The following is a 25,404-nucleotide window of genomic DNA, read 5'->3' as shown; positions in this document are numbered from 1 at the left end:
CCACTAGCCACATGTGGCTATCAAGCATTTGAAATGTGGCTAGTGTGACTGAGAAACTGAATTTTAAATTTGTTTACCTTTAACTTAAGTTTCTGTAGATACTTATCGTTAGAGTCTGTCACATTGGACACTGCAGTTCTGAGCAACCAAACAGGCTCCAGGAGTTATAAGATCAAAGTAATAGATATCTGGGTTTCTACCGGCCTCTGAGATCACAGGAGATAAGTGGGTTCTTTTTTTATTTTTTGGAGGACATTTGTCCAGCCTCTCTTCCCCGAACTCAGACTCATATATCCAGCTGCCTACTTGACATCTTCACTTGGATGTCTAATGAACATCTCAAACCTGACCTGTCCGAGGCTTGGCTCCCTCTTTCTGCCACCTCCCTGCCAGGCCCCGTGTTAGACACTTCTAGTGCTCATCCATATCGGGTTGTTCCTCTCTTTCTGGGGTCCCGGGAGGATTAGACCTCTCAACTTCATTGTAGTTAGATGAGGCCACCTCTTCTGGGCGGAGCCCCGGGACCAGAAGACGTCACTTCCAAGCCAAAGCATGCAATTGCTGGTATGGTGCCCTGCAGTACTCTTCATGTTATATATGTCCCTAATAAAGTCCTATATATTCAGTCCCATCTTACAGGACCTGGACTAACACATATAGCCAAATTTATCTTTGAAAAATGCTTTTTGAATACTCCTCCTCTACATAAACTGACAGTAGATTAACATCAGATCTAAATTTCTATGTCTGGTTTTTAATAATTTGAACCCCCAAGGAGTCCAGCCTTACTAACCAGGTCATCCTCTAGTCTTCTTGTCCACGTGGATTTGCTCAGATAATTCCACATGCTGGGAGTACTCTCTGCATTTGCTCCATTTGGGGCTTCCCACAAATGAAGCTCCCCTTTCAGTCCACACCCCACCCATAACTACTTCCTGATGGTGTTTTTTTCGCCCCTGGGATAGAGCGGATACTCTGCCCACTTGTCTGTTCCTTCTCCACCAAGTCAGCTTCCAAGGCTGTGAATAACTATGGAATTAACGTACCATTTCTAAAACAATTACTGACTTCACATGCTTAATTCTAAATGGTACTTTACTGATATTACTTAAATTTGTCTGGTTTTGCATGTAAAATGGAGATGATATCCCTATAACAACTTTCCTATACCCTCTGGGAAATAAAGTAAGACATCATCCAGAGTAGGAATAATCTCTTGTTCCTGAAGGAAAGTACTCATTACTTAACAGAATTAGGATATTATCCCAAATATTTATTGTAAAGTCACCTTTAATGACTTGAGAATTAATGGGAAAATAATGGATTCCATTTTGCTTTACTGATTTCTCAGCATATCTCTCTTCAGGTGGATTATTTTCTTTTTTAAATGTGTCAGAATGTTTAAGTCATATATGTGAGCAAATCTAACAAGATAGTAAAATTAAGACCAAAAAGCATTAGTTTTCATGGCTTTGTGACAGTCATTATCATGGAGTGGACCAGCATACCCATCTGCAAAGGAGACTGTTCTGGGCCGCCATGTGCCTAGCTAAAATCCAAGGCAGTATTTGTTTAGAGAAGAGGGAGATAGATTTGGGGGGACCACTTAGCAGTGTCTATTATAAGAGCTAAATCCTTATCTTCCAGAGTGGAATGTGAATCAAAAATAACTGATAAAGAAAAATCAAGAGAAAGTACATAGCATATTATAGAAATATGGAGGCAGATACTAGAGGAAATAGATAAAATGATTGAAAATGGTTGCTTCTGGGAGACAGGAATAGACTGGGGCAGGAGACTGCAAATGTGTATTAAGCCTTATAGTACTGTTTGATTTCTTCCATGAAGAACAAATTTATTGGGATAAAAATTACATTTTGAAAAGAGTTTTTAAAAGCATGGACTGAGGCCAGGGTTTTGAGTACACATAAGGACTGGATGAGTTTACCCTGCAGAGCCCTTGAAGTTATGTTTTTATTTCCCACTTTGCCAATTATCGCTCAGCCTTCAGTATTTATGCAAAGGTGTTGTTATATGCGTGAATACTGTCAAAAGTTAGAAGATCATAAAAATCAAGATATTTGGTCACAGGCAATTCCCCCATTTTTTCTATTATTAAATTAGGCCACCTGGGGTATAAAATATTGCTGAGGCATTAAATGTCTTTGACTTAGGCATTTTATCTTATTTTCCTGACCTATACTGATCTTGTAATAAGGTTGTCCAGGAGGATTTTTCTGATTGGCAGCAGCATTCCTCACTTGCAACCCTTTTCATCCGTTAGTGTCTTGTAGCAGGGAAGAAGGTAAGCACTGTAAATAAACTACAACCTACAGAAGATTGCTTAATCAAAATATGCAGACACAGAGGCCCCGAATGAAAAGACAGAAATAGAACCTGAGGTGATGGAAAGCTAATTCTCTGCTGATCAAAAAGAAAAAAAAAAAAAAAAAAAAAAAAAAAACTTTTCATCTAAATGAAATATTGTGAGACTTGAGAAATGATTACCTGTTTTTCATGAGAAATGCATCAAACCTCAAAACTGCACACCTTAATGGGTTTTGTTTGTTAAATGTTTAGGCCAAGAGGAATTGTTGACAATAAGAGACAAAGGTCTGAAAAGGAAAACAATTATTGGGCTTGTATTTAGTCACTTTTTATTTTCTCAGATCTCAGTCATGTCATTATCTGGCCTCAGTGCCTACCTAACTTAATTAGGGGAGTGCAGGCAGTGATGGGAACAGGAGGGCAAAATGAAAGGGTAACAATTTAAATGGATTGCCTGCCGATGCCTGGTGTGGATGGAGGTGAAGCCTATTAAGGACCTAATTCTAGAAGAAGCTCTTGACATTGATCATTTGTGAAAAGGAGAATTTTTTTTCTTACCCACGTACAGGTTTTGTACACTTATGTCTACAAAGCTTAAGTATTGGTACATCTGATCAGCAGCTTGTAGAATTACTAACAATTACTAACACCAAGTCACTTTGAAAGAGTAGACAAGGTTATTAACTGTGGCAGAAAATGAAAATTTGGCCTTAATATACATGTGAAATTGAATTGTCTACAGCACAAAGCTTTGGAAATTACCCATGCAAGATAAGAAAACTATCTAAATTTAAAATTGTCCTCAGTACAGTGAAAAGTAATTTTGCAAAATGCATTTTTACTGCATTGAAATCCATAAGGAGATTGGCTCTGTTAATTTAGATTTAAACAGAGGTTCTGTGTCTTCTAAAAATGGTAAATGAGATGGAAAATGTACTTTAAGGGGAGAAATTAGTTTCTGGAAATCTGCAGGCAGGCAGGCTCCCTACCCCCACATCTTTGAGTCTGCCCTGAGACTAGTCAGCTTCAGAGGAAAGGCTCTATCAACTGTGACAGGCATTTGGAATGAGGACATGCAGACAAGGCCTCAATTACATATAGCAGGCTTCAAGAGTAGGATAAGAAGCAAATCAAGTAAAGCCCAAAGCAAAAGGCATTGGCAGCTTTTCTAGTATAGTTCCTAAAGTGGCTGGGTCCTTGACAGTGAAAAAAAAAACAACTGGGAAACGGAATATATGTTCTTAGATCTCAAATAACTTAATAGTTTTCTTATAATCCACTGCCTGGAACAATACTGGGATAGAGGATTCGGTTACTCTACCTATCTTCTCATGCAAAAAATGATCTTCGATATAAAGAAAAATCTAGTTTTTCATTCCCTAGTCTTTGAATTTCTTTAGCTCATAAGAACAAACATTTCTTGTTTATTATTAAATTATTATTTGTAAAATAAATAGGTGATTATTTACCAAAGGTTGATTACCTATCATTTTAACCATCAAAAAGAATACATCAGCACAATAGCCAGAGTGCAACAAGGATTAATATTAAACTCAGGTTTAGAGTTCTTAGAGTTCCTATTTTAACTTAAGAGTTGTAATGATGAGGAAACTGAGAACAAGGAAGTGTCTGCCTACTGTTCTTAGAGCTGCTTAGTAATAAAGCTGAGTCTAGACTAAGGTCATCTGAACTTCCAGATAATTTGCGTATTTGTTATAGCTTATCAAAAATCAACACTGGAGTAGACGGTACACCAAAATAATACAGTCAACTGCTCTTTCCTCATCCGTACATGATTTTCTTTTTGCTTTTCAGGTATTGCTGTGCTTTACTTACACCTCTATGATGTGTTTGGGGACCCGACCTACCTACAGATGGCACATGGCTACGTAAAGCAAAGTCTGAACTGTTTGACCAAGCATTCCATCACCTTCCTTTGTGGGGATGGGGGTCCCCTGGCAGTGGCTGCTGTGGTGCATCACAAGATGAACAACGAGAAGCGGGCAGAAGACTGCATCACCCGGTAATCATGTTTCTTTCTGAGAATTATTATCTAAACATTATGCCTTAATTCTCTGTGTGTTAGCAAAAGAACACTTTCTTGAATTTACTTTTTCTCTCAGCAGTAAATCTTACTGCTGTCATTTGATCAATCACATTATTCCTGAGTTGTAGTTAAGGAACAACCATTATAATCCTTATTTTATTGCAAGGTATAATGACACTGGGCTTCCCTGGTGGCACAGTGGTTAAGAATCCGCCTGCCAAGGCAGGGCACACGGGTTTGAGCCCTGGTCCTGGAAGATCCCACATGCTGTGGAGCAGCTAAGCCCGTGCGCCACAGCTACTGAGCCTGCGCTCTAGAGCCCATGAGCCACAGCTACTGAGCCTGTGCTTTAGAGCCCACAAGCCACGAGTACTGAAGCCCACACACCCTAGATAGAGCCCGTGCTCTGAAACAAGAGAAGCCACCACAATGAGAAGCCCGCACACTGCAACCAAGAGTAGTCCCCACTTGCCACAACTAGAGAAAGCCCACGTGCAGCAAGGAATACCCAACGCAGCCAAAAAATAAATAAATTAATTAAAAAAAAAATTTTTTTTAAAGATATAATGACACTGCCATGTTCCAGATCAAACATCAGTTCCTTAGCATAAATGAGATCAAAAGCCTAATCATGTGATTACTAATCCAAGGTGCTATCCAGGATCAATAATTTGAAGAAACATGGTGCACATGCTGTAGTGGGCTGGCAGAGGCCTCCGAAGGGAACACAGAGTCAAAAGTGCTTTGCTTACAGGCAAATGACATGCAAATCCAGATTTTCATTTTTAATATAAATCAGGGCAACCCACTAGAAGTTTGTGAATCATGAAGAATTATGAAACTTTTGTACAAATAAACTACAGTTTTTGCTTTAGTAGAGTTTATTGAACACTCTTTCAGAATTCTAGTAAGAAATCTGGCTGCGATGCAACTCTTCATGCCGTGCTGTTAGGCTCCCCATAAGTATGCTAACATGCAAATAGTTGCAATTACAGCAGAGGTTTCTTTGTCTTGTTGTTTAATAGACTTGACTTTTTTAGAGCAGTTTTCAATTCACAGCAAAATTGAGAGGAAGGTACAGAGATTTCCCATACACCCCCTGACTCACACACGCATAGCCTCCCCTCGTTATCAACATCCTCCACCAGAGTACACTTGCTACAGTCGATAAACCTGCATTGACACATCATAATCACCCAAAGTCTGTAGTTCACTCTCGGCATTGTACATTTCATGGGTTTGGATACATGTGTAATGACATGTATCCAACATTATAGTATCATACAGAGTAGTTTCACTGCCCTAAAAATCTTCTGCGCTCTGCCTATTAATCCCTCCTCTCTTCTTCCTAACCCCTGAAAACTATTGGTCTTCTTACTGTCTCCATAGTTTTGCCTTTTCCAGAATGTCACAGAGTTGGAATCGTATAGTATGTAGCCTTTTCAGATTGGGTTCTTTCACTTAGTAATATGCATTTAGATTTCTCCATGTCTTTTCATGGCTTGATAGCTCATTTTTTTTTTAGAGCTGATAATATTCCATTGTCTGGATGTACCACAGTTTATGTATTCATTCACCTACTGAAGGACACCTTAGTTTCTTCCAAGTTTCGGCAATTATAAACAAAGCTGTTAAAAACATCCATTTGCAGGTTTTGGTGTGGACATAAGTTTCCAGCTTTTTCTGGTAAATACCAAGGAGCATGATTGCTGGATTGTATGGGTAAGACTATGTTTAGTTTTAGGAGAAACTTACAAACTGTCTTCAAAAGTGGCTGTACTGGGGCTTCCCTGGTGATGCAGTGGTTGAGAATCCGCCTGCCAACGCAGGGGACACGGGTTCATGCCCTGGTCTGGGAGGATCCCGCGTGCTGCGGAGTGGCTAGGCCCGTGTGCCACAACTACTGAGCCTGCACATCTGGAGCCTGTGCTCCTCAACAAGAGAGGCCGCGACAGTGAGAGGCCCGCGCACGGCGATGAAGAGTGACCCCCACTCGCCGCAACTAGAGAAAGCCCTTGCACAGAAACGAAGACCCAACACAGCCAAAAATATAAATAAATAAATAAATAATTTTTTTTTTTTTTTAAAGTGGCTGTACTATTTTCTTTTTTTTTTTTTTTTTGCGGTATGCGGGCCTCTCACTGTTGTGGCCTCTCCCGTTGCGGGGCACAGGCTCCGGACGCGCAGGCCTAGCGGCCATGGCTCATGGGCTTAGTTGCTCCGCGGCATGTGGGATCTTCCCGGACCAGGGCACGAACCCGTGTCTCCTGCATCGGCAGGCGGATTCTCAACCACTGCGCCACCAGGGAAGCCCGACTGTACTATTTTCCATTCCCACGAGCAGTGACTGAGAGTTCCTGTGCTCCACCTCTTTGTCAGCATTTGGTGTTGTCAGTGTTCCAGATTTTGGCCATTTTAATAGATGTGTACTCGTATCTCATTGTTAGCTTAATTTGCATTTCTCTGATGACATATGTCTTGGGGCATCTTTTCATATACTTATTTGCCATTTGTATATCTTCTTTGGTGAAGCATCTGTTAATGTTCAGCCCATTTTTTAAGTGGGTCTGGCAACATTTAAATTAGTGATTATCTCTGAGTTGACCATGGTTTCTGATTTCCACTATTCATTCTTATAAATTACTGTTAGAATAGCATTATCATTTCTGATTTCATTTGTTGAGGATCCTTCTGCTTTAGAGGTTCACAAGCAAGTCTCATTCAATGAATCACTCTTAACTTTCATAAAAATAAATTGTAGTGGCTTTTATAGTCTATATATAGTGTCAGCCTCTCTCAAAATATGTACAGCCAAATAGTACTAATTTGGTATGTGAAGAATGTTAATAGGTATTCAATGAAAACAGGAGTTGTGCATTCAGACACAGTGGGGAAACACTAATGAAACAAAGTTAAATACATGCCTTAACTGACTGCTCAGAGTCTCCAGTAGCTTTTATACTTGGGGGAAACCCAGGTGACTCTAGGGAACAGAATTTGCCATGCTTGTCATGCAGGCAGCCCTTTTTCCTAAGGACATCTTCAGGCCTGTTGTTCTAACACTCTTTGGGGAATAATACCATATATTAATACTGGTTTATTATAAAACACTCTTAAGAGAGTAAACTAAAATTTCTTTTTTTTTTTGATACCTTGGTTCTGAAGGTGTTTTTATTATTTATATCATTTTTAAATTACATTTCAACAGTATTTTATTTATAGACTTGCTAAGGTTAAAAATATAAAATGTGGATCTATGATAGGAACTAGCCTGTTTGTGGATGCAGATTTAATTTTTTAGATTTCTAGAGTTCATGTCAGACCAGAAAGAAAAAAAGAATTATTTGTAAATTACTTTCACATCTCCTCCCTTTTAAGGGAAAAATTTCTAAGTCTTTTCAGTTCAACTTCAGGAAATCCAAAATTACTTGATGTCATCAATTATTTAATAAACCTACTTACTTGTTTTACTTTTTACCTCACCTTTTTCCTCACATCACACAGCCCTTATTCTCCATGTGGTGTCTGTGTTGTGCTCTACTGCCAGCATAGGATTTCAGCTTACCATTCCTGTATTTGCTTAATATAGTGGTCTTTCAGAATCATAATCTTGAGTTTTAGAAACCAAAAGGACCTTTGGGATTAATGAAAGTCTAATCCTTAGACAAACTGAAATCCAAAGAAATCAGTTTCCCTAAGGTAGGGGTTGGTTCTTTGCTTTGGAATTTTGAGAATCTTAGGGCTTCCAGAGGTATATAGAAAACCCCCAAACTGTATTCAACATGGAGAGAACATTTACACTTTTCTTGGAGGGGTCTGTGACTCCCCAGAAGGAGTGTGTGTGCACGTGTGTGCGTTCATGTTCAAATTGTCCTGCAGTTGTCTGAAGCAAGTGTTGGGGAAGATAATAAATAGCACTAGTTCTTCCTACTATACTCTGTGTATACTCTGTGTATACTCCTATGTGTCTGTTTTCTCCCTTCCTTCTATACAGAGATAGTTGGTGTCACTACACAAATAAAGAGCATTGCCTGTTTTGTGCCCAGTTAAGTGACTATAGCTTATAGTGTGCTTTGGGGCCAGCACTTAGAGTGATGAAGAAGTTTGGCTTTCTGGTCAGAAAATGTTATACCCTGTCTCTTTTGTAGTGTGATAAGTAAGAAAAGGACTTCTTTTTAAAAAGTTACAAACTTTTGGGCTTCCCTGGTGGCGCAGTGGTTGAGAATCCGCCTGCCGATGCAGGGGATACGGGTTCGTGCCCCGGTCCGGGAAGATCCCACATGCCGCGGAGCGGCTGGGCCCGTGAGCCATGGCCGCTGAGCCTGCTCATCCGGAGCCTGTGCCCCGCAACGGGAGAGGCCACAACAGTGAGAGGCCCGCATACCACAAAAAAAAAAAAAAAAAAAAAAAGTTACAAACTTTTGATGACAAAAGGCAAAAACTCTCCCAGTAACACCCTGGGGAACTATTGCTAGGAGTGGAACAGAATTATCCTGTCTTTATAGGTCTTTTTTCTTCCTTCAGTGACTTGCCTCTTCTAAAGATCAGTTGCTATTAATATCAACATAGCAAAACAAATAAATGGAGCTAAAATGATATGGGTTTGAGAGTTTCTGAAAACACATAAAATAACCACTGATTGATAAATGCTGTCATTTCTTCATTTTATCTTAAGAATATAGCATGTAAAACATGGATTTAAAGTCCTGCTTTTAGTAATTGTCAGATCCAACTAATAAGTTTTATTTTTAATTTTTTTAGGGAACGTACCAACAGTTTTTTTCCTTTGTCTTTCTCTTTCTGACTTTGTTTTTAACTTTTATTTAAATACGGTTGATTTAAAATATTGTGTTTCAGGTGTACAATAAAGTGATTCAGTTATATATATATTATATATATATTCTTTTTTAGAATCTTTTCTATTATAGGTTATTATAAGATATTGAGTACAGTTCCCTGTGCTACACAGTAGGTCCTTGTTGGTTATCTATTTTATACATAGTAGGGTGTATATTTTAATCCCAAACTCCTAATTTTTCCCTCCCCCCACCCTTTCCCCTTTGGTAACTGTAAGTTTGTTTTCTCTGTCTGTGAGACTGTTTCTGTTTTGTAAATAAGTTCATTTTATAATTTTTAAAAATTCCATATATAAGTGATATCATATGATATTTGTCCTTCTCTGCCTGACTTACTTCATTTATTATAATAATCTCTAGGTCCAGCCATGTTGCTGCAAATGGCATTACTTCATTCTTTTTTATGGCTGAGTAGTATTCCGTTGTGTATATATATATATACCACATCTTCTTTATCCATTCATCTGTCACTGGAATCTTAGGTTGCTTGGTTGCTTCCATGTCTTGGCTATTGTAAATAGTGCACTATGAACACTGGGTTAGATACATGCAACTAATGAGTTTTAATGAATTGAATTTAAATCCAGAAAAAATGGAATACTTCCTTCTTAAGTATTATTATAATGAGATGCACTGAACAATACTTTATTTTTGAGTATTTGAAAGGTACTTGCTACCAACTTCCTAGATGCAAATGTGTTGTTGCAAAATAATTGGTATGCTAATTATATATCGCCACCTAGTGGTAATGCAGGTCATAGCATTGGCAAATAAAGGAAAATAAAGGAATGGTGTTTTCTAATTCAGTGGTTCAAACACATTTTATTTAGGTGAGAACATCACTGGAGTTAATGCAATATGCAATAATTGTTTTTAGTAACTCCCGTAGAGCAGCGTTTGTTTAAAAAATTGAGTCATTTCCCTCTTTGAATAGTTCTTTCAATACCCTTTACAAAAATCAAGAGTGCTTTGCTATCTCTAAATTCTATATAGTTTGATACATTTATATTAAAACTTGATAATAAATTCTCATGAAAACTGAGATGTTCATTCTGTTTACTACAACAGTTGAGTTTGTATCTAGTAACAGATTTTATTTTCTTAAGTTCTCAACATTACTGAGCTGCCAGTTCTGGTGTGAGAAAAAAATAGAATTTTTCTTAATAAATGTTTTTAAGTTATTTAAAAATATTAGGGGTATTGTGTGTGTGTGTGTGGTATTGAAGTAGAAAAAAATGGTCCATAACCACCCAGATAACTGTTGGCATTGGGGGGGGGGGAAGTCAATGAAGGTATTACAAGAAAATTGAAGGCAACCTCTGACCAACTGTGTCCCTATTCCTAACATAACCACTGTTCCACTGTGAGTTAAATGCCTGTGTTTGTAATAGAGAAAAATGCATGAGCCAGCATGTGCATGTTTACCAGTTTGACTGAGATGCCTCTGTTTGTTGAGGTATAATATGGACAAATTTAACTTTGTCAGTAACTGCAACCAGCCAAGCTTTTTCAAACCCCTCTTTCCTGTTGGGGGGTAAGTTCCCTTAAGGATGCTTTCATAACTTTTTCTCAGTCATTGTTTCATAACTGTCAGCCCTGTTTACTCACTAAAATCATCTCATTCTGCTTATTTAAACATGTCTTCTTCATTGTTAATCCTAAGTGTTCCCCTCCCACCACAGGCTTGTGGAAGTGGGGAGGGAGGGGTTGGGAGAGGAGGATTGTTTTCTCTTTCACAAGTACCTTCCTTTCAGAGTTAGGACTCTACCTACTGATGTATAATAATAGCCTGGTGGTAGCAACTGTTAGGTTTTTGTTTTCTTGTTTGTAGATATTGGTTGCCTCCAGAGATTAGAGGTAGGGGCTATATACCCTCTCAGCTATCACCTTACCACTGTGTAAATGAAGGCACAAGCAGTTAACCAAACTCTACCAAATGTACAAACATTTATTAGGAAGAACACACACACACACACACACACACACACGATTAGTCCTCTGCCCTGTTCTTGTGGCTCAGAGAAAGCCACATCATCCTTTGACCCTTCTTAGATTTTACTCATCAAACGGTGCTGGAGCCCGTACCATCTCCCAAATGTCCTACCCATCTTCACCACTCATTCCACCAATGAAATCCATCTTCTAATATTCCTTACTACACTTATAATCAAATCCTCTGGTGTAAATTTTGATAAAGTTATTTGAAGTGCCAAGTCTCTCTGAATGTTGATTCCTTACTAGAATACTTCAAATATAACCAATCACTCCAGGGATATGATTTTTGATACTTCAAATGCTTATTAACCATTCTTAGTATATAAAGTTAAATAATATACATACACAGGCATTGTTTATACATAACTACTTTAAAAATAAATTTTTAAATCAGAAGGGATCATTCATTTTATAGATGAGAAATTTAAAGTATAGAGATTAAATTTCATGTTTAGTGTCATAAGGTACCCGGTGACAAGGTCATTTTTTTGGTAAGGCTAATGTCCTCTCATTACTAGTCTTTTCCAGAAATTCCCTGACTCTCTCTACCCACCCCATACTTTTTTAGTATACCAATATCATTTTGTCCAGTTTCACAAAAAATTAAATTGTTTTAATAATTTAAATCATCTCACATTGAATTTATAGAATAATTTAAGGATAACTGAGATGTGCTTTCAAAATTTCATGAAAAATATATGTGATGAAAATGTGATGGAAATTGTAGAATAGCAAGGACATTTTCCCTACCTATTTCCTGCCCCCCCACCGCCCCCCCCAAAAAAAAGGTTCATTCTCAGAGTTCACACTACAAGTACAGTTGCGTCCCTGAGCTCTTATCCCTCTGTGAGCTCCACCTACTTTCTGGTTCCCTGGGACTTCCCTTTTTGGTTCTCTGGAAAGAAATCTGAGGCTTTGGTTATCCTACTCTGGCACATACTTCCCACAAATGTGCCTGCATCTTGGGGGCCAAGTGATGGGGAGGCTAGAAGGAGAAGTGAGGCAATGGGCCGCCCCTCACCCCCTCACCCCTGGGACCACAGCCCCTCCAGTCAATGAGGACAGGTCCCTCCCTCATAGTTGTGGCTCCTGTGGGCTCCTGTTGCCTTGGCCACCATGAGACTGCTTGGGGCCTAGGGAGTGAAAGAACAGAAAAATGAAAATAAAGAAAAATGAGGTGTTTTACCCACTCTCTCTGATATTAAGGGTTCCCCTTCCTGGTCTTTCTTGAGATAAAACTAAAGGGCTCTTTCCGGGACTGTCTCTGTCGGCACTTTGATGCCCACTTCCAGGTTTCAGGCGGCACTGAGTTCAGGCCAGGGAAATACCAGAGGGGAAAGTGCGGTGAACGCACCAGTGATTTGGCAGCACTTCAGATTCTGGTTATCCCCACTCTGCTGGCTACTGTTTAGTTTTCAGGGTTCTCAGTAGCAGCTTCACACATTCTCTCTAGGTTTTGGAGCTACATATACTGACTGGGAGAGGCAGGTTGGCATATGCTTACTCCACCTTACCTGGAACCAGAACCAAAAACAACATTATTTTTTGAGAAGCTGAACTGAGTCTATCAATAGGGAGCTAATAAAGTATAATACATTCGGGCTTCCCTGGTGGCGCAGTGGTTGAGAATCCGCCTGCGGATGCAGGGGACACGGGTTCGTGCCCCGGTCCGGGAAGATCCCACATGCCGCGGAGCGGCTGGGCCCGTGAGCCATGGCCGCTGAGCCTGCGCGTCCGGAGCCTGTGCTCCGCAACGGGAGAGGCCACAACAGTGAGAGGCCCACGTACCACCAAAAAAAAAAAAAAAAAAAAAAGTACATTCAATTCAGTGGAATACTGTACAGACTGTGATAAAGAATGAGATCACTCTGTATGTGACGATAAGGAACGGTTGTCAAGATGTATTGTTAAATCACAAAGCCACAAAACACTTGGGGAAATGGGTTTATAAATAAGTATATGTATTCTTATATGTGCATAAAATAGTTCTAGGAGTATACAAGATATTGGTAATCACGGTTATTTCCAAAAAGGAGGACTAGGAGCTGGGAGACTGACTGATCCCTCTGTGCTGTTTGTATGTGCTACCGTTGGTGGTAAATCAGGCTGCTATACAAACACTTCATCTAGGCCAGATGACACACTGAAGAAATAAATCAAGCAAGGAGATAACTGGGGTGCAGCAGGCATTTCATCTTATGGAAATAGGCCCTTTGAGTGTTGACTTAGTCCCTTCCTCAGACTGAATGTTATAGTAGCCAGTAGTTCTTGGCTTCTCTGACCCCAACTGCTGGTCTCAGAGCATGCCGCCATGCGGGGCTAGGGAGGCTGCAGGTGGCCCAAGCCATACTGATGTAGTCCTGCATTCTTTGGACTTCTTATTTGTCAGCTCTACTGTGAGCTGAAGAAAAGAAATGTAGTTGATGGTTAATCTTTGAACCCTGATTACCCTTTGTGGTCTAGCCCAGCCCTCTTAATGTTTAAAGTATAACAATATATAGGTTATAATATGTAAGTATATTTAAATATTTATATTTTATATATTTTATTATTATATATTTAAGATAATATAATAATTCCATATATGTGTCCATATATAACTATATATATATATATATATATATATTTGTGTGTGTGTGTGTGTTTTAAACATATCATTTTTAAGTACATATCTCTACCTGGTCCCTTTTACATTATCTTAAGCATGCATTTTTATTCCCAGGCTAATTCACCTAAATAAGATTGATCTCCATGCTCCAAATGAAATGCTCTATGGACGAATGGGCTACATCTGTGCTCTTCTCTTTGTGAATAAGAACTTTGGAGTGGAAAAGATTCCTCAAAGCCATATTCAGCAGGTACCACGTTTTTGTGCTTTTTGGAGCCCCTTTAGGATCCCACCTACTCTCTGCCTAAACTACTGGTTTTGTTTCCCTAGTTGGCACATCCCAGGTAGCTGGGAGGTAAGGCGTGTCTTAAGCTCTGTAGGTCAGGCATGATCAGAGAACCAGCAGCTTCACTTGCAGTGCTGTTGGAAACTGCACAGAGAGTGACTTGGACTAAGAGGTCCAGCTGCTCCATTTGAGAGTTTAAAGGCCATTCAGAGGAAAATAAGGGCCAGATTTCACCTCCAAGGTGCAGGTGTTCCTCTCGTTTCTGAAGGAGTTTTGCTTTCCTTTGACAGGTGAATTCTTGTGAGCTGTAGTAGAAAGAGTTCAAAATCTTCCAAACTCTCCCTCTTTTAGGCAGAATAATCCCATGTGCTTCTCTGAGTACAGAATCAAACTGTGCCCGTCCATGGCCATCAGGTGGTGTCGAATTTGCCATGTTCTCCAGTACCTCTTAGCAAAAAGTTCCTTGGCGCCACTCTAATTCTTTCCTTATTTCGGTCGATTTCTCCCTGCAGATTTGTGAAACAGTCTTAACCTCTGGAGAAGACCTAGCCAGAAAGAGAAACTTCACAGGAAAGACTCCACTGTTGTATGAATGGTACCAAGAATATTACGTGGGGGCCGCTCACGGCCTGGCAGGAATTTATTACTACCTGATGCAGGTAAGAGGGGAGGATGATGGAGCTAGAATGTGATTTCTGACTGTACTATCTAGGGTGAGAAGACGGGTGCTCCAGCTCTAGTTTTTCATTCTGCCAACCACTGCATCCCTCTCCTGGTAATCAGCTGGCCTAGGTAAACAGGGACAGTGCTTGTGAAAGAGCATTTAAAGTGTGCAAACATAAAAGCCAGTGCGCTTGAAGATGGCTGATTTGTGGGTGAGCACACTTGCCCACCTCATGCCGCTTGTGCAGACTGAAGTGTTCTGACCTGTTCTTTTAGATGAAGTGCCTCCTGCTCTGCCCTGCTCTTTCAGCAGATGCCTTCAATTAGTATTATTCCACACTATAAGGCACAACCCATTGAAACAAATTTCCAGAGTAAGAACAAAATCAGTAGAAAACAGAGAAGAATATGCTGCCTAAAGCTCAGTTAGAGAGCAAAACTAAGGAGCCTTTTCAGTGGATTTTGTGTAACTTACCTGAAAAATAGCTGAATAGGCCATGCTCAATGGTTCTTCGGATCTAAAACTATTGGGGGACATCAGCCAAAGCCAAATAGACTAAGGGAAAATAGAGTTTACTGCATCAAGCATAACCTGGAAAGGGAGGTCAGAAGAGGGCTTCTCATCAGAGCCTCATTTCCAGGGGCTTGTGTAACTCTCCTTAAGGAGAAATCGGCACTTTGTGTAAGAATAAGAATTCATGGTAAAAGAATACTGAATTTTTAATGATGGTAAAGGTAGGTATCCCCCTCAACTTCCCAAAGTACAGTGTGGCATAAAGAAAAGTGTTTCATCGATATGTTCTACAAGAGTGGTTGGATATAAATACCAACAGCTGGTTGAGTAGCTGGCTATAATAATGCAAAATCAACATGAGACCTATCCTCTCCCTATAACTAAACAAGGACAACAGAGCTGAAAAACACAAGGTTATTATTGCTTTTCAATGCAGAGTCACGCTTTGAATGTTAGTGGCAGTAGGAGACCAACTCTTGTATTTATTCTGCACTTCTCAATTCAGAGTTTTATAATTAGGGGTTTTGACAATTCAGACCTAAATTCCTTTACTTTTCTGGCACACTCCCTCGTTGGCTCTCTATTTCCAGAAGTAAATATAGATTCTTGAAAGTTTTCAGGAAAGAAGAAAAACCTTGAAGTTTCAAGGTGAATTAGAATCATACATGTTAATGACTGGATGGCCTCATGACCTTTCTTTGAAGCAGATCATCAGAGGGTGTCTTACCCTCTGCCTCCAAATGTTGGTTGTAGTAAGAAGCCTGGCGACCCAAGTATTGAATTTTCCATTTGCACATAATTATCTATTTGAAATGATTTAATTTTTAATCCTAGAAGTGCATTCTGGTAGGTGCCTATGTATCAACATAAAACATTATTTTTAGGCCATTTTGGATAACTCCTGCAAGTTTGAGTAGAATCCAGTCATTCAACTCTAGCATTTTAAACTGAGCTTGAACAATATTCTTTGGGTAAAGTGAAATCTAAATGTGCCCTAAAGAACTTCGTTGCGTGTTCAGTATCTGTGAGCGCCTTATGGTCGGTATCTCCTCGTTCCCTGCCGCCTCTGCCTGGCACAGACAAGACTGAATTTGTTGTTTAAAGAAGTGTGAGGTGCACTGAATTAAGACCAGGACCAAAAGGAGAAACTAAAAATTGTATCAAAAATGAAGGCTCATATGCCATATGGCAGTGAGTCCTATAGATCCATACATTGTTGTATCAAAATAATCCTTCATAAGTATCAGTCCCAAACCTTTTGCAGAAAGGCTTAATCTAGAGTCACACCAATTCGGGATCTAGATCCCAGGTCTCCCAACTTGTTAGCATCCTCTCCTATTGGAAATATCACCTATCACTTCTCTAAATGCAAGTTGTGCCTGGTTTGTCTAATGCATCTCGTTGTGGTCTTTACAGTGTATTTAAGGTATTAAAACCTTAGAAAACTTCTCATACACTCATATTCTTAAGCATTGGCTTTGGAAAATTATTTATATGTATATAGATAACAATAACTATCGAAAAATAATACATACATAAGGCTCCAGGTATTAACTGATAGCCTAATTTTAGTTTGGACCAGTAAGTGAAAAAATTGGATGGAATCCAGAACCTCTTAATGACTTTCAGTTCGTTTTGGTCATGTTTTCATTCTTACTTAAAACTCATCCCTAAGCCTTAGGAAGGTCTGTTTGTTTCCGAAGAACTGATAATTCCCTTTCTTGTTTTTAGCCCAACCTTCAAGTGAGCCATGGGAAGTTACATAGTTTGGTCAAGCCCAGTGTAGACTATGTCTGCCAGCTGAAATTCCCTTCCGGCAATTACCCTCCTTGTGTGGACGATACTCGGGATCTGCTAGTCCATTGGTGCCACGGTTCTCCTGGGGTAATCTACATGCTCATTCAGGCCTATAAGGTACTGTGAATTTTCTCATTTTTAGAAATAAATTGGAAAACATAATATAAAATTCTATAATTTAAAATTAGTTTTCTGTATAATTCTTGAACAATATATAGACACACCATTTGTTGGACCTAAAATCACTTTGCTGTATGGATTATAATTCATTTTCACAGTATCCATCTGTACCATAGCACACATTTTTTCATAGAACAGAGGACTGCTTCACGGACAGGTAGAGTAGCCAAGATGAGCATCAGTGGCAGAGCCAAGATAAATATCCCAGGAGCTCAATTAAAAATGGAAAGAATCGGGCTTCCCTGGTGGCGCAGTGGTTGAGAGTCCACCTGCTGATGCAGGGGACACGGGTTCGTGCCCCGGTCCGGGAGGATCCCACATGCCACGGAGCGGCTAGGCCTGTGAGCCATGGCCGCTGAGCCTGCGCTCTGCAACAGGAGAGGCCCGCCTACCGCAAAACAAACAAACAAACAAAAAATAGAAAGAATCTCCTTGGGCATTGCTGGTGGGAATGTAAAATGGTAAAGCTACTATAGAAAGCAGTTTGGCGGTTCCTCAACAAATGAAACACAATTAACGTATGATCCAGCAATTCCACTCCTAGGTATATATACCCAAAAGAAGTAAAAACAAGGTTTCAAACAGATACTTGTACACCAGTGTTCCATAGCAGCATTATTCACAGTAGCCAAAAAGTAGAAACAATCTAAGTGTCCATCAACAGATGAATGGATGGACAAAATATGGTGTATATATATACAATGGAATATTATTTAGCCATAAAAAAGAATTAACTTCTGATCCATACTATAACATGCATGAACCTTGTAAACACTATGCCAAGCGAAGTAAGCCAGATACAAAAGGACAAATACTGTAGGATTCCACTTATGTGATGCGATGGTTAATATGAGGTATCTAGAATAGGCAAATTCATAGAGAGTAGAATAAAAGTTACTAGGGGCTGGGAGGGTAAGAATTATTGCTTAATGGGAATGAAGTTTCTGTTTGGAATGTTGAAAAAGGTTTGGAAATAGATAATGGTGATGGTTATACAACATTGGGAATGTAATTAATGCCACTGAATGGTCCACTTTAAATGATTAAGATGGTAACTTTTATATATTTATTTTACCATAATTTTAAAAATTCAAATATCACTTCTAAAAAGCATATGACAGAGCCATAATCAAAGAAGAAAAGGTTTTTCTTTGAGGGGAAAAAAATGGAAGTAAACCAAGATATCTATGTTCATTGGTGCCTGTTCTACAAATTACAAATCTATAGACTCTTAATAGGAACTGTCATCTCATGGTCTAAATAAGCATTTAGTATATCAAGTCTTGCCTTCAGGAAGTTAAATATAATGCACAAACTTTAAAAACTGTCCTATTCTACTTCTCTAGTGCAATGAGATATTAAAAATGTCGGGAATTCCCAGGCGGTCCAGTGGTTGGGACTCCATGCTTCCACTCTAGGGGGCACAGGTTCCATCCCTGGTCAGGGAACTAAGATCCCACAAGCCATGCAGTGTGGCCAAAAATAATAATAAAAGTAATAATAATAATATTTTTTAAACCTTTGATCAAGATATAGGAGGCCACAATAGAGTGTAAAGATGTATCTCTATTTTTCTGAAAAGTATAGTGTTTTATCATCAAATCAGTTTTTGTAATCAATCTGATAAACAGTTTCTTCTCCAGTGTGTAAAGAAACTTTCCAGTAGTGAAGGGTATCATTGTTACAGAAAAGACAGTGTTTATTCTTTGGAAATTGACTGATAACAGCAAGTTGCAAGTAAATAAGGCTACTTCACCAATAACACCCGCATACGCAGACATACATACATATAAAACTTACACCATGCAGACAAGGTCATGCCCAGTTATGTATTTAAAAACAAAAAAAAAGCTAGTGAATTCTTGTAATTTGTCCCCACCGATGTAACACATCTGTCTGTCTCTGAATTCCTACCCTTTCTTGCCAAGGTACCTCCCTGTCCCCTCCCTTATCCTGTCTCCCTTTCTCTCCTATCAGGAAGGAAGGTCAGTGGAGGTTTCTTTTCTATCTCTTGTAATAAAACTATGTCCCTTGACTCTGCAGGTGTTCAAAGAGGAACGGTATCTCAATGATGCCTATCAGTGTGCTGATGTGATCTGGCGGTATGGCTTGCTGAAGAAGGGGTACGGGCTGTGCCACGGCGCTGCCGGGAATGCCTACGCCTTCCTGTCGCTGTACAACCTCACACAGGACGCAAAGTACCTGTACAGGGCCTGTAAGGTAGGAGTCAGAACCGCCGAACAGAACGCACCTTTGCCCAGGAGGCTGTAGAAGTGTCTCGAGTTAATCTGATTTAATTCATTTATTTTTTTAAACCATAAGTCTATAGAACAAACACAGTTTAAGAAAAAAACTTCAAAAGCTATTCAGTTGGTCATTTGTAGAGATATGGACGGACCTAGAGAGTGTCATACAGAGTGAAGTAAGTCAGAAAGAGAAAAGCAAATATCATATAATAACGCATATATGTGGAATCTAGAAAAATGGTACAGATGATCGTATTTTCAAGGCAGAAATAGAGACATGGACGTAGAGAACAAATGTATGGGTACCAAGGGGGGAAGGGGTGGGGTGGGAGGAATTGGGAGACTGGGATTGACACATATACATTATTGATACTATGTATAAAATAGACAGCTGATGGGAACATGCTGTATAGCACAGGGAACTCTACCTAATGCACTGCGGTAACCTAAAATGGGAGGGAAGTCCAAAAGGGAGGGGATATCTGTATGTGTATGGCTGATTCATTTTGTTGTGCAGTGGAGGCTAACACGACATTGTAAAGCAACCATACTCCAATAAAAATTTTTTTAAAAGGAAAAGAAAATGAGAGAAGAGGGCATTGGTGGGGCAATTCTATAAACCGGACTGCCTTAGTTGGTTATTTAGAACTTTGGACTACCCATGTGTCATTAAATGTTTTGCTGTGGAAGAAAAAATTTAATTAAAAATAAAATAAAATTTTAAAAAGCTATTCAGTTGAATTAGCATTTGTTTTTTTTTTTTTAAAGGACGTAAATCTACTCAGCAGCATTTGTGGTGGGGTTGGGAGAGTGCTGGGAGATGTAAGGTGGTTTTGTTCCTTCCTTTCTTCTTTGATAACCTTGGAGTTGAGGCTCAGACAGCTCATTAAATTCCTCCCATGCTTCATTCGTACTCTCTTTTAGACCATCCATTTCTCTGCATCAGCCCCTTTCCCTGCCTTGAAAATAGTTTTTGACTTTTCAGAGTAAATGTTAGAGATAATCTCTGTCAACTTCTAGGGGTCTCTAGAAGAAATCACTTCAGTAATTTAACTTGGTCTCATTTTCAGTTCGCTGAATGGTGCTTAGATTATGGAGAACACGGATGCAGAACACCAGACACCCCCTTCTCCCTCTTTGAAGGTATTTTTCACACGTTACTTATTTGCCTTATAATATCAGCATCTGCTTCTCAGCTTAGTAATTAATGTACCTTAATTTGAGTTTTGTCAGCAAATTAATTTCATAGTTATTTCTTAAACTGCTTCTTTATTTGCTAACACAATAACTCAGTATTAAAAATCAGTTAGCACACAGACCACCATGGACCCAATAGTAGTAGTTATTATGGTGACTACTGTTCATGGAGCCAGGCACATGCTGGGCATTTTGCAGATGTTATCGTAAATCATCGCAGCAAAAATATACATTGTTATCCTCATGTCACAGATGAGGTTCCTGAGGCTCAGACAGGTAAATGGGGCCACGGTGAAGGGGCTCACATATGGTAAATGGCAGGGCCATGCCTTGAACTTGTCTGGCTCCGCTCTCCCTCCTGTCTTCCACCTGGGTAAAGAGGCTAAGCCTCTCACTCGTGATCTTGCCTAATGAGCTGCAACATATATAAACAGGTGCCCACTTCATTTAAATCATTTAAATTAATATCATAATGTTGTTTATGCTACAAAATGAAGCCAGTCTATAATACATCATTATCTGGTATACTAACTTTTGCCTCTTTCTTTTCCTTCAGGAATGGCTGGAACAATTTATTTCTTGGCTGACCTCCTAGTGCCCACGAAAGCCAGGTTTCCTGCATTTGAACTGTAAGAGGAAAGTTCCCCCAGTGCAACTCACTGCATGAGCCTTTCTGTATTATCATAGCTGGGCTAAAGCAACAATAGAGTCAAACTGTGTACTTGATTTAGTTGATTTTTTTTCAGAAGATGTCTTTAATTCAGTTCCTTTTTATTATTTACTTTTATTTTAAAATATCCAGAGAAATCTTAATTAACTTCAGTTTATCCTAAAGGGAGGATAGGTGATATATGTACAGTATTTTGAGGGCATATATGCATATATTTCAGAACTTGGAGGCAGTCGTATTCTTACTCAAGCTTATGAATATAGCCATCTGTTACAGTTCTAAAAATGTTTTTAAAAAACTAAATATAGATAAATACATGCTTATCGCTGGATATTGACCTCCACCTCTTCTCTTTAGTATTTTTTTATGACAGTTTTATGACTTTGCTTTTCTCTAAGTGGCTGATTATGAAAGGGGACAAAAATATAACTATATGCTTCCAGGACAAAAACTGCAAGAGTTGCCAACTGGGCTAGGGACCTAAACACCCTTTTTCAAATTCACAATGCTTATTTAAACTAGAGATAAACATACTTTCAAATTTGCCTCTTTTTGTTAGTAGAGCATCCAGGCTCTATAATCCAACATCTTTATCGAAAACTTCTGAAATGTGATGGTCGTTATATGAAAATTCTGATTTGAAAGTTATTTCAAGATAAGCTAACAAAAAGTTTGTTTTCTCCAAATAAGCTAGTATGTTTTGGAACTACTTATGTATATTTGTTTCGTCTTTGGAATTAGTGTAAGATCAGGAAATGAGATTTCTGTGCGTAAATATATCATGACCTAGGATTTGAGTCCACCCTTTCTGACTGACCTTCTAAATTTTGATGTGTGTTTTACTTACTTTGCAATGACTATGCTTTATAAAGCGTTGGCTGCTTGGTACAAGCCATAAGATATTTTCCTTCCTATCTATCTCAATGTTGATCTTTTCACTAAATAGTAGAGCGTTCTACTTGTTTAAAAAGGGGGGGAGGGGTGCTATATTGCAAAATCGCTAAGCTTTCCATAGAAATGTTGGTTACTGAGAAGGTATTATCCAGTGATTATTCTTAGAACAAATGGCTTTTGTCTCTTTGCATAGCCTAGGCTTTAACACTCATCAATTTCTGAGCCCTCAGGATAGGGCACTGATATGGTAGGTGAAGAATCCCCGGTGCTTCAAATTCTATACGAATTGTTTTGACTCATCAGCTCCCATTCCTCCTCCTTCCATTGCTGACTTTCCCAGGCTTTTGTCTTTTCTATGTATTCTGACTGATTTTGAAACATTTTGCAGCTTTTAAGAAAACAGGCTCTAAGATTTTAAATGTGCCTATTTCACGGCTTTCTCGGTCACAAAAACATGCTATTTTTATTGGAACTTTGAACCAAATCCCCACTGAGTTTATGTTGGTTCCTGTAGATAGCAATCCCCTGTTATTTTCCGTTTAGCACCAAAATAGCTAATATTATTGGCAATTGCCTGACCCTGTAAAGGCTACTGACAGTAGGAACTAAAACACAAGCCACTGCTCAGTTCCCAGGATTAGCTTATTCCTCTGTGACTCACGCTAGTCAGGGACAGCCTTGTGCCTCTCAGATTTTGAAGTGTTGCTGGCAAGCTGTATGCAAGCTGTGCCTTTCTCGTGAACATTTCACACGAACAGTGTCAGCATCCACAGTAAAGCTAATCTGCCTTTGGATGGGTGTCCAGCCTGAAAGAATAGACCCCGCTTGGTTTAGTTAAATGTCTTACTATACTGTACCTGCACTTTTAGCTACTATAATTAACTAACCAAGGGGAAAAGAACAAAACACTTTTCTCTTAACCAGAGGAGACTGATCACAGTGCTTCACCAAACATCTTAATTAATTTAACCCCCGGAAGACATCAAGGCAGGGAGAAGAACATTTTGAATAAGATTCTTATTCCTGTTTGGATTGCTGTTTAGCTACTGCCATCCCTTAACCAATTTATCAATGCAAACACAATTCAGTTTTCATTTTTTTTCTTTCGCTTTTTAAGTTATTAAACTGGCAGGATTTTATATTTGTGCCATTGTTTGTTTTATGTTTAAGAGCTCAGAAAGTTTGATAGGATTTTAAACTCAGTCAAAGGCTGTAAAACTCAGACTAATACCCTAACACTATGGTAGAAACTGAAACTTTTACACTAGTTTCTTACTTTTGAAAGGGAGAGGCATCATTTCAGTTCTATTTCTGTTACATGATTTTTCCCTCAGGTATTTTTCTTTTTGTTAGAAAACAAAACAAAACGAAAAACTGCGCAAAATTGCTTCCCAGAAAACTCAGAAGTATCTTTTATCTCCATGTAAAGACTAGGTAGTGAAACCTTAAAACCTTGTCAAGCAGTATTCATTTATCCTTGCCATGCGCTTCTGTGAACGTCACTGTCAGTTATTGACATCAACCCTATTGGTCCCATCAAGAAGTCAGTCTTCAGTCCTTAGAGTCATTTGACCCTCTTTCATCTTTGATGTCACTTCCAATTATTTGGCATCAAAAGCCTTCACGATAGGTAGAGTTTTAGGTAAAAGCGGCCGTTTTCTCTCTTATTACAACTTCCCCGCATAACTTAATAGAGAGGTGTTCTTTGCTCATAAGTCCTCAGGTTAATTGGTGTCTGATCTTATAATGCCCTGCCTTCTCTTGACTGAGTTTGAAATACAAAACGTGAAGAGTAAACATTAATTCATCTACTCCTTTGGCTACTTGAACTCATCTATAATCCTTTGTTATCCATACTCAGTTCTGACTTCACTGCTACTCCCCCCTAAATAGGTCAGAGCACCCCACTTCTGTATCGTTAAGCTGTAGAAGAACTGTTTCTCTCCTACAGGTACAAAACAAAGTGGGATATTCAGGGATCCTACGCCAATGTTATATTGCTATTTATTGGAAAGAGCTGGAATTGTATGTATTTCTGTGCTCCGTAAAGAATGTGACTTAACTGGTTCTCAATAAAATTTGATTAGGACTATATATTGTCATGTGCTTCTTGTTTGCTTTGGTTTAAACTTAAGAAATATATTTCTTCAATGGTTTTTACTTTATGCACTCATTCCCTAGGGTTTCTCTCTGACTTTTTCTTCACTGTTGGGTCAAACAAGATTTGAAGTACTTCATGAAGGTAACAATTTATTAAGAGGAAAATAGTTAAAAATCTGATCATTACAGAATTAGGAAGAATCTACTAGGCTTCAAGCAAAGCAGTATATCAACCAGCTCATACATATGAGAATCCACTCTGAGGTTAGTAACTAAAGGTCTCATTCTAGAAATCGATTTCCCTGCTGACCAGTTCTGAAAGGAACTTTGACTAGAGGGGGAGATTAAATGGGGCATAATTATAAAGTGTATGTGCAGATGTTGGAAAGGAGTTCTGCTGAATCACCTGGCATGACTGTACTACTTCTTTTCATGACACAGCTATTTAGTGTCACTTAGCACACCAAAATTTGCCAAATTATAAAATACTTGTTTCCATCCCCATATTACATTTTGTCCCCTGGTACATGTGATTAAAATGCCTTTCATCCCCCTTGTCTATTGTTTGAATGACTCACAGTACTAAGAATAAATGCACAGTTTTTTTTATTTTGCTCCTTTGAGTAAAGGTATAGATGATAGCATCACATCTTTAGATGTGGGCAAGGGGGTGTGGAGAGGACAGTGCTGTGTAGAGGCCACCCAGAAACTCCAAAGTGATGCTTGGAGCATTCCCCCTAACTCTCCACAAGATTACATTTCAATTGGTCAGGACAGCTAGCTCTGTTCTCAGGTTTACCATTCCCTGGCTCATCTTCCTACCAGAAGAAAAATAATGACAAGCACTTTAAGTTGCACCACAGCTGTAACCTCATGCGCAAACAAAACTTGAAGAAGTAATTCATCTTGTGCGACTTACCTATAGTAGTTTATTTTTTCCTAAACTTTGCATTAGGAAAGGCATTTGCCTCCCTGCTTCTCATACTCTCTGAATAGAATAATAATTGTTGTGTCATGTCTTCT

General features: G+C 39.0%; 1 protein-coding gene across 3 annotated transcripts in view; it reads left to right on the top strand.

Moving 5' to 3' along the window:
- The window catches only part of LANCL1 (LanC like glutathione S-transferase 1), a 44,106-nt gene extending 19,731 nt beyond the window's left edge, over positions 1–24,375 (top strand). For all 3 annotated transcript variants that reach the window (XM_059053765.2, XM_059053766.2, XM_067026809.1), the window contains exons 4-10: positions 4,144–4,351; positions 13,949–14,084; positions 14,633–14,779; positions 17,029–17,211; positions 19,318–19,494; positions 20,591–20,663; positions 21,274–24,375. In XM_059053765.2, the coding sequence (XP_058909748.1) occupies positions 4,144–4,351; positions 13,949–14,084; positions 14,633–14,779; positions 17,029–17,211; positions 19,318–19,494; positions 20,591–20,663; positions 21,274–21,350 (1,001 nt within the window). In that variant the 3' untranslated portion in view covers positions 21,351–24,375. The remainder of the gene's footprint in view (positions 1–4,143; positions 4,352–13,948; positions 14,085–14,632; positions 14,780–17,028; positions 17,212–19,317; positions 19,495–20,590; positions 20,664–21,273) is intronic.
- The last annotated feature ends 1,029 nt before the right edge of the window (positions 24,376–25,404 follow it).

Source organism: Kogia breviceps, chromosome 2 (genome assembly GCF_026419965.1).
Source record: "Kogia breviceps isolate mKogBre1 chromosome 2, mKogBre1 haplotype 1, whole genome shotgun sequence".
NCBI classification, from domain to species: Eukaryota; Metazoa; Chordata; class Mammalia; order Artiodactyla; family Physeteridae; genus Kogia; species Kogia breviceps.
The sequence above is the reverse complement of the archived record's forward strand: the minus strand, read 5'-3'. Positions and strand labels throughout refer to the sequence as shown.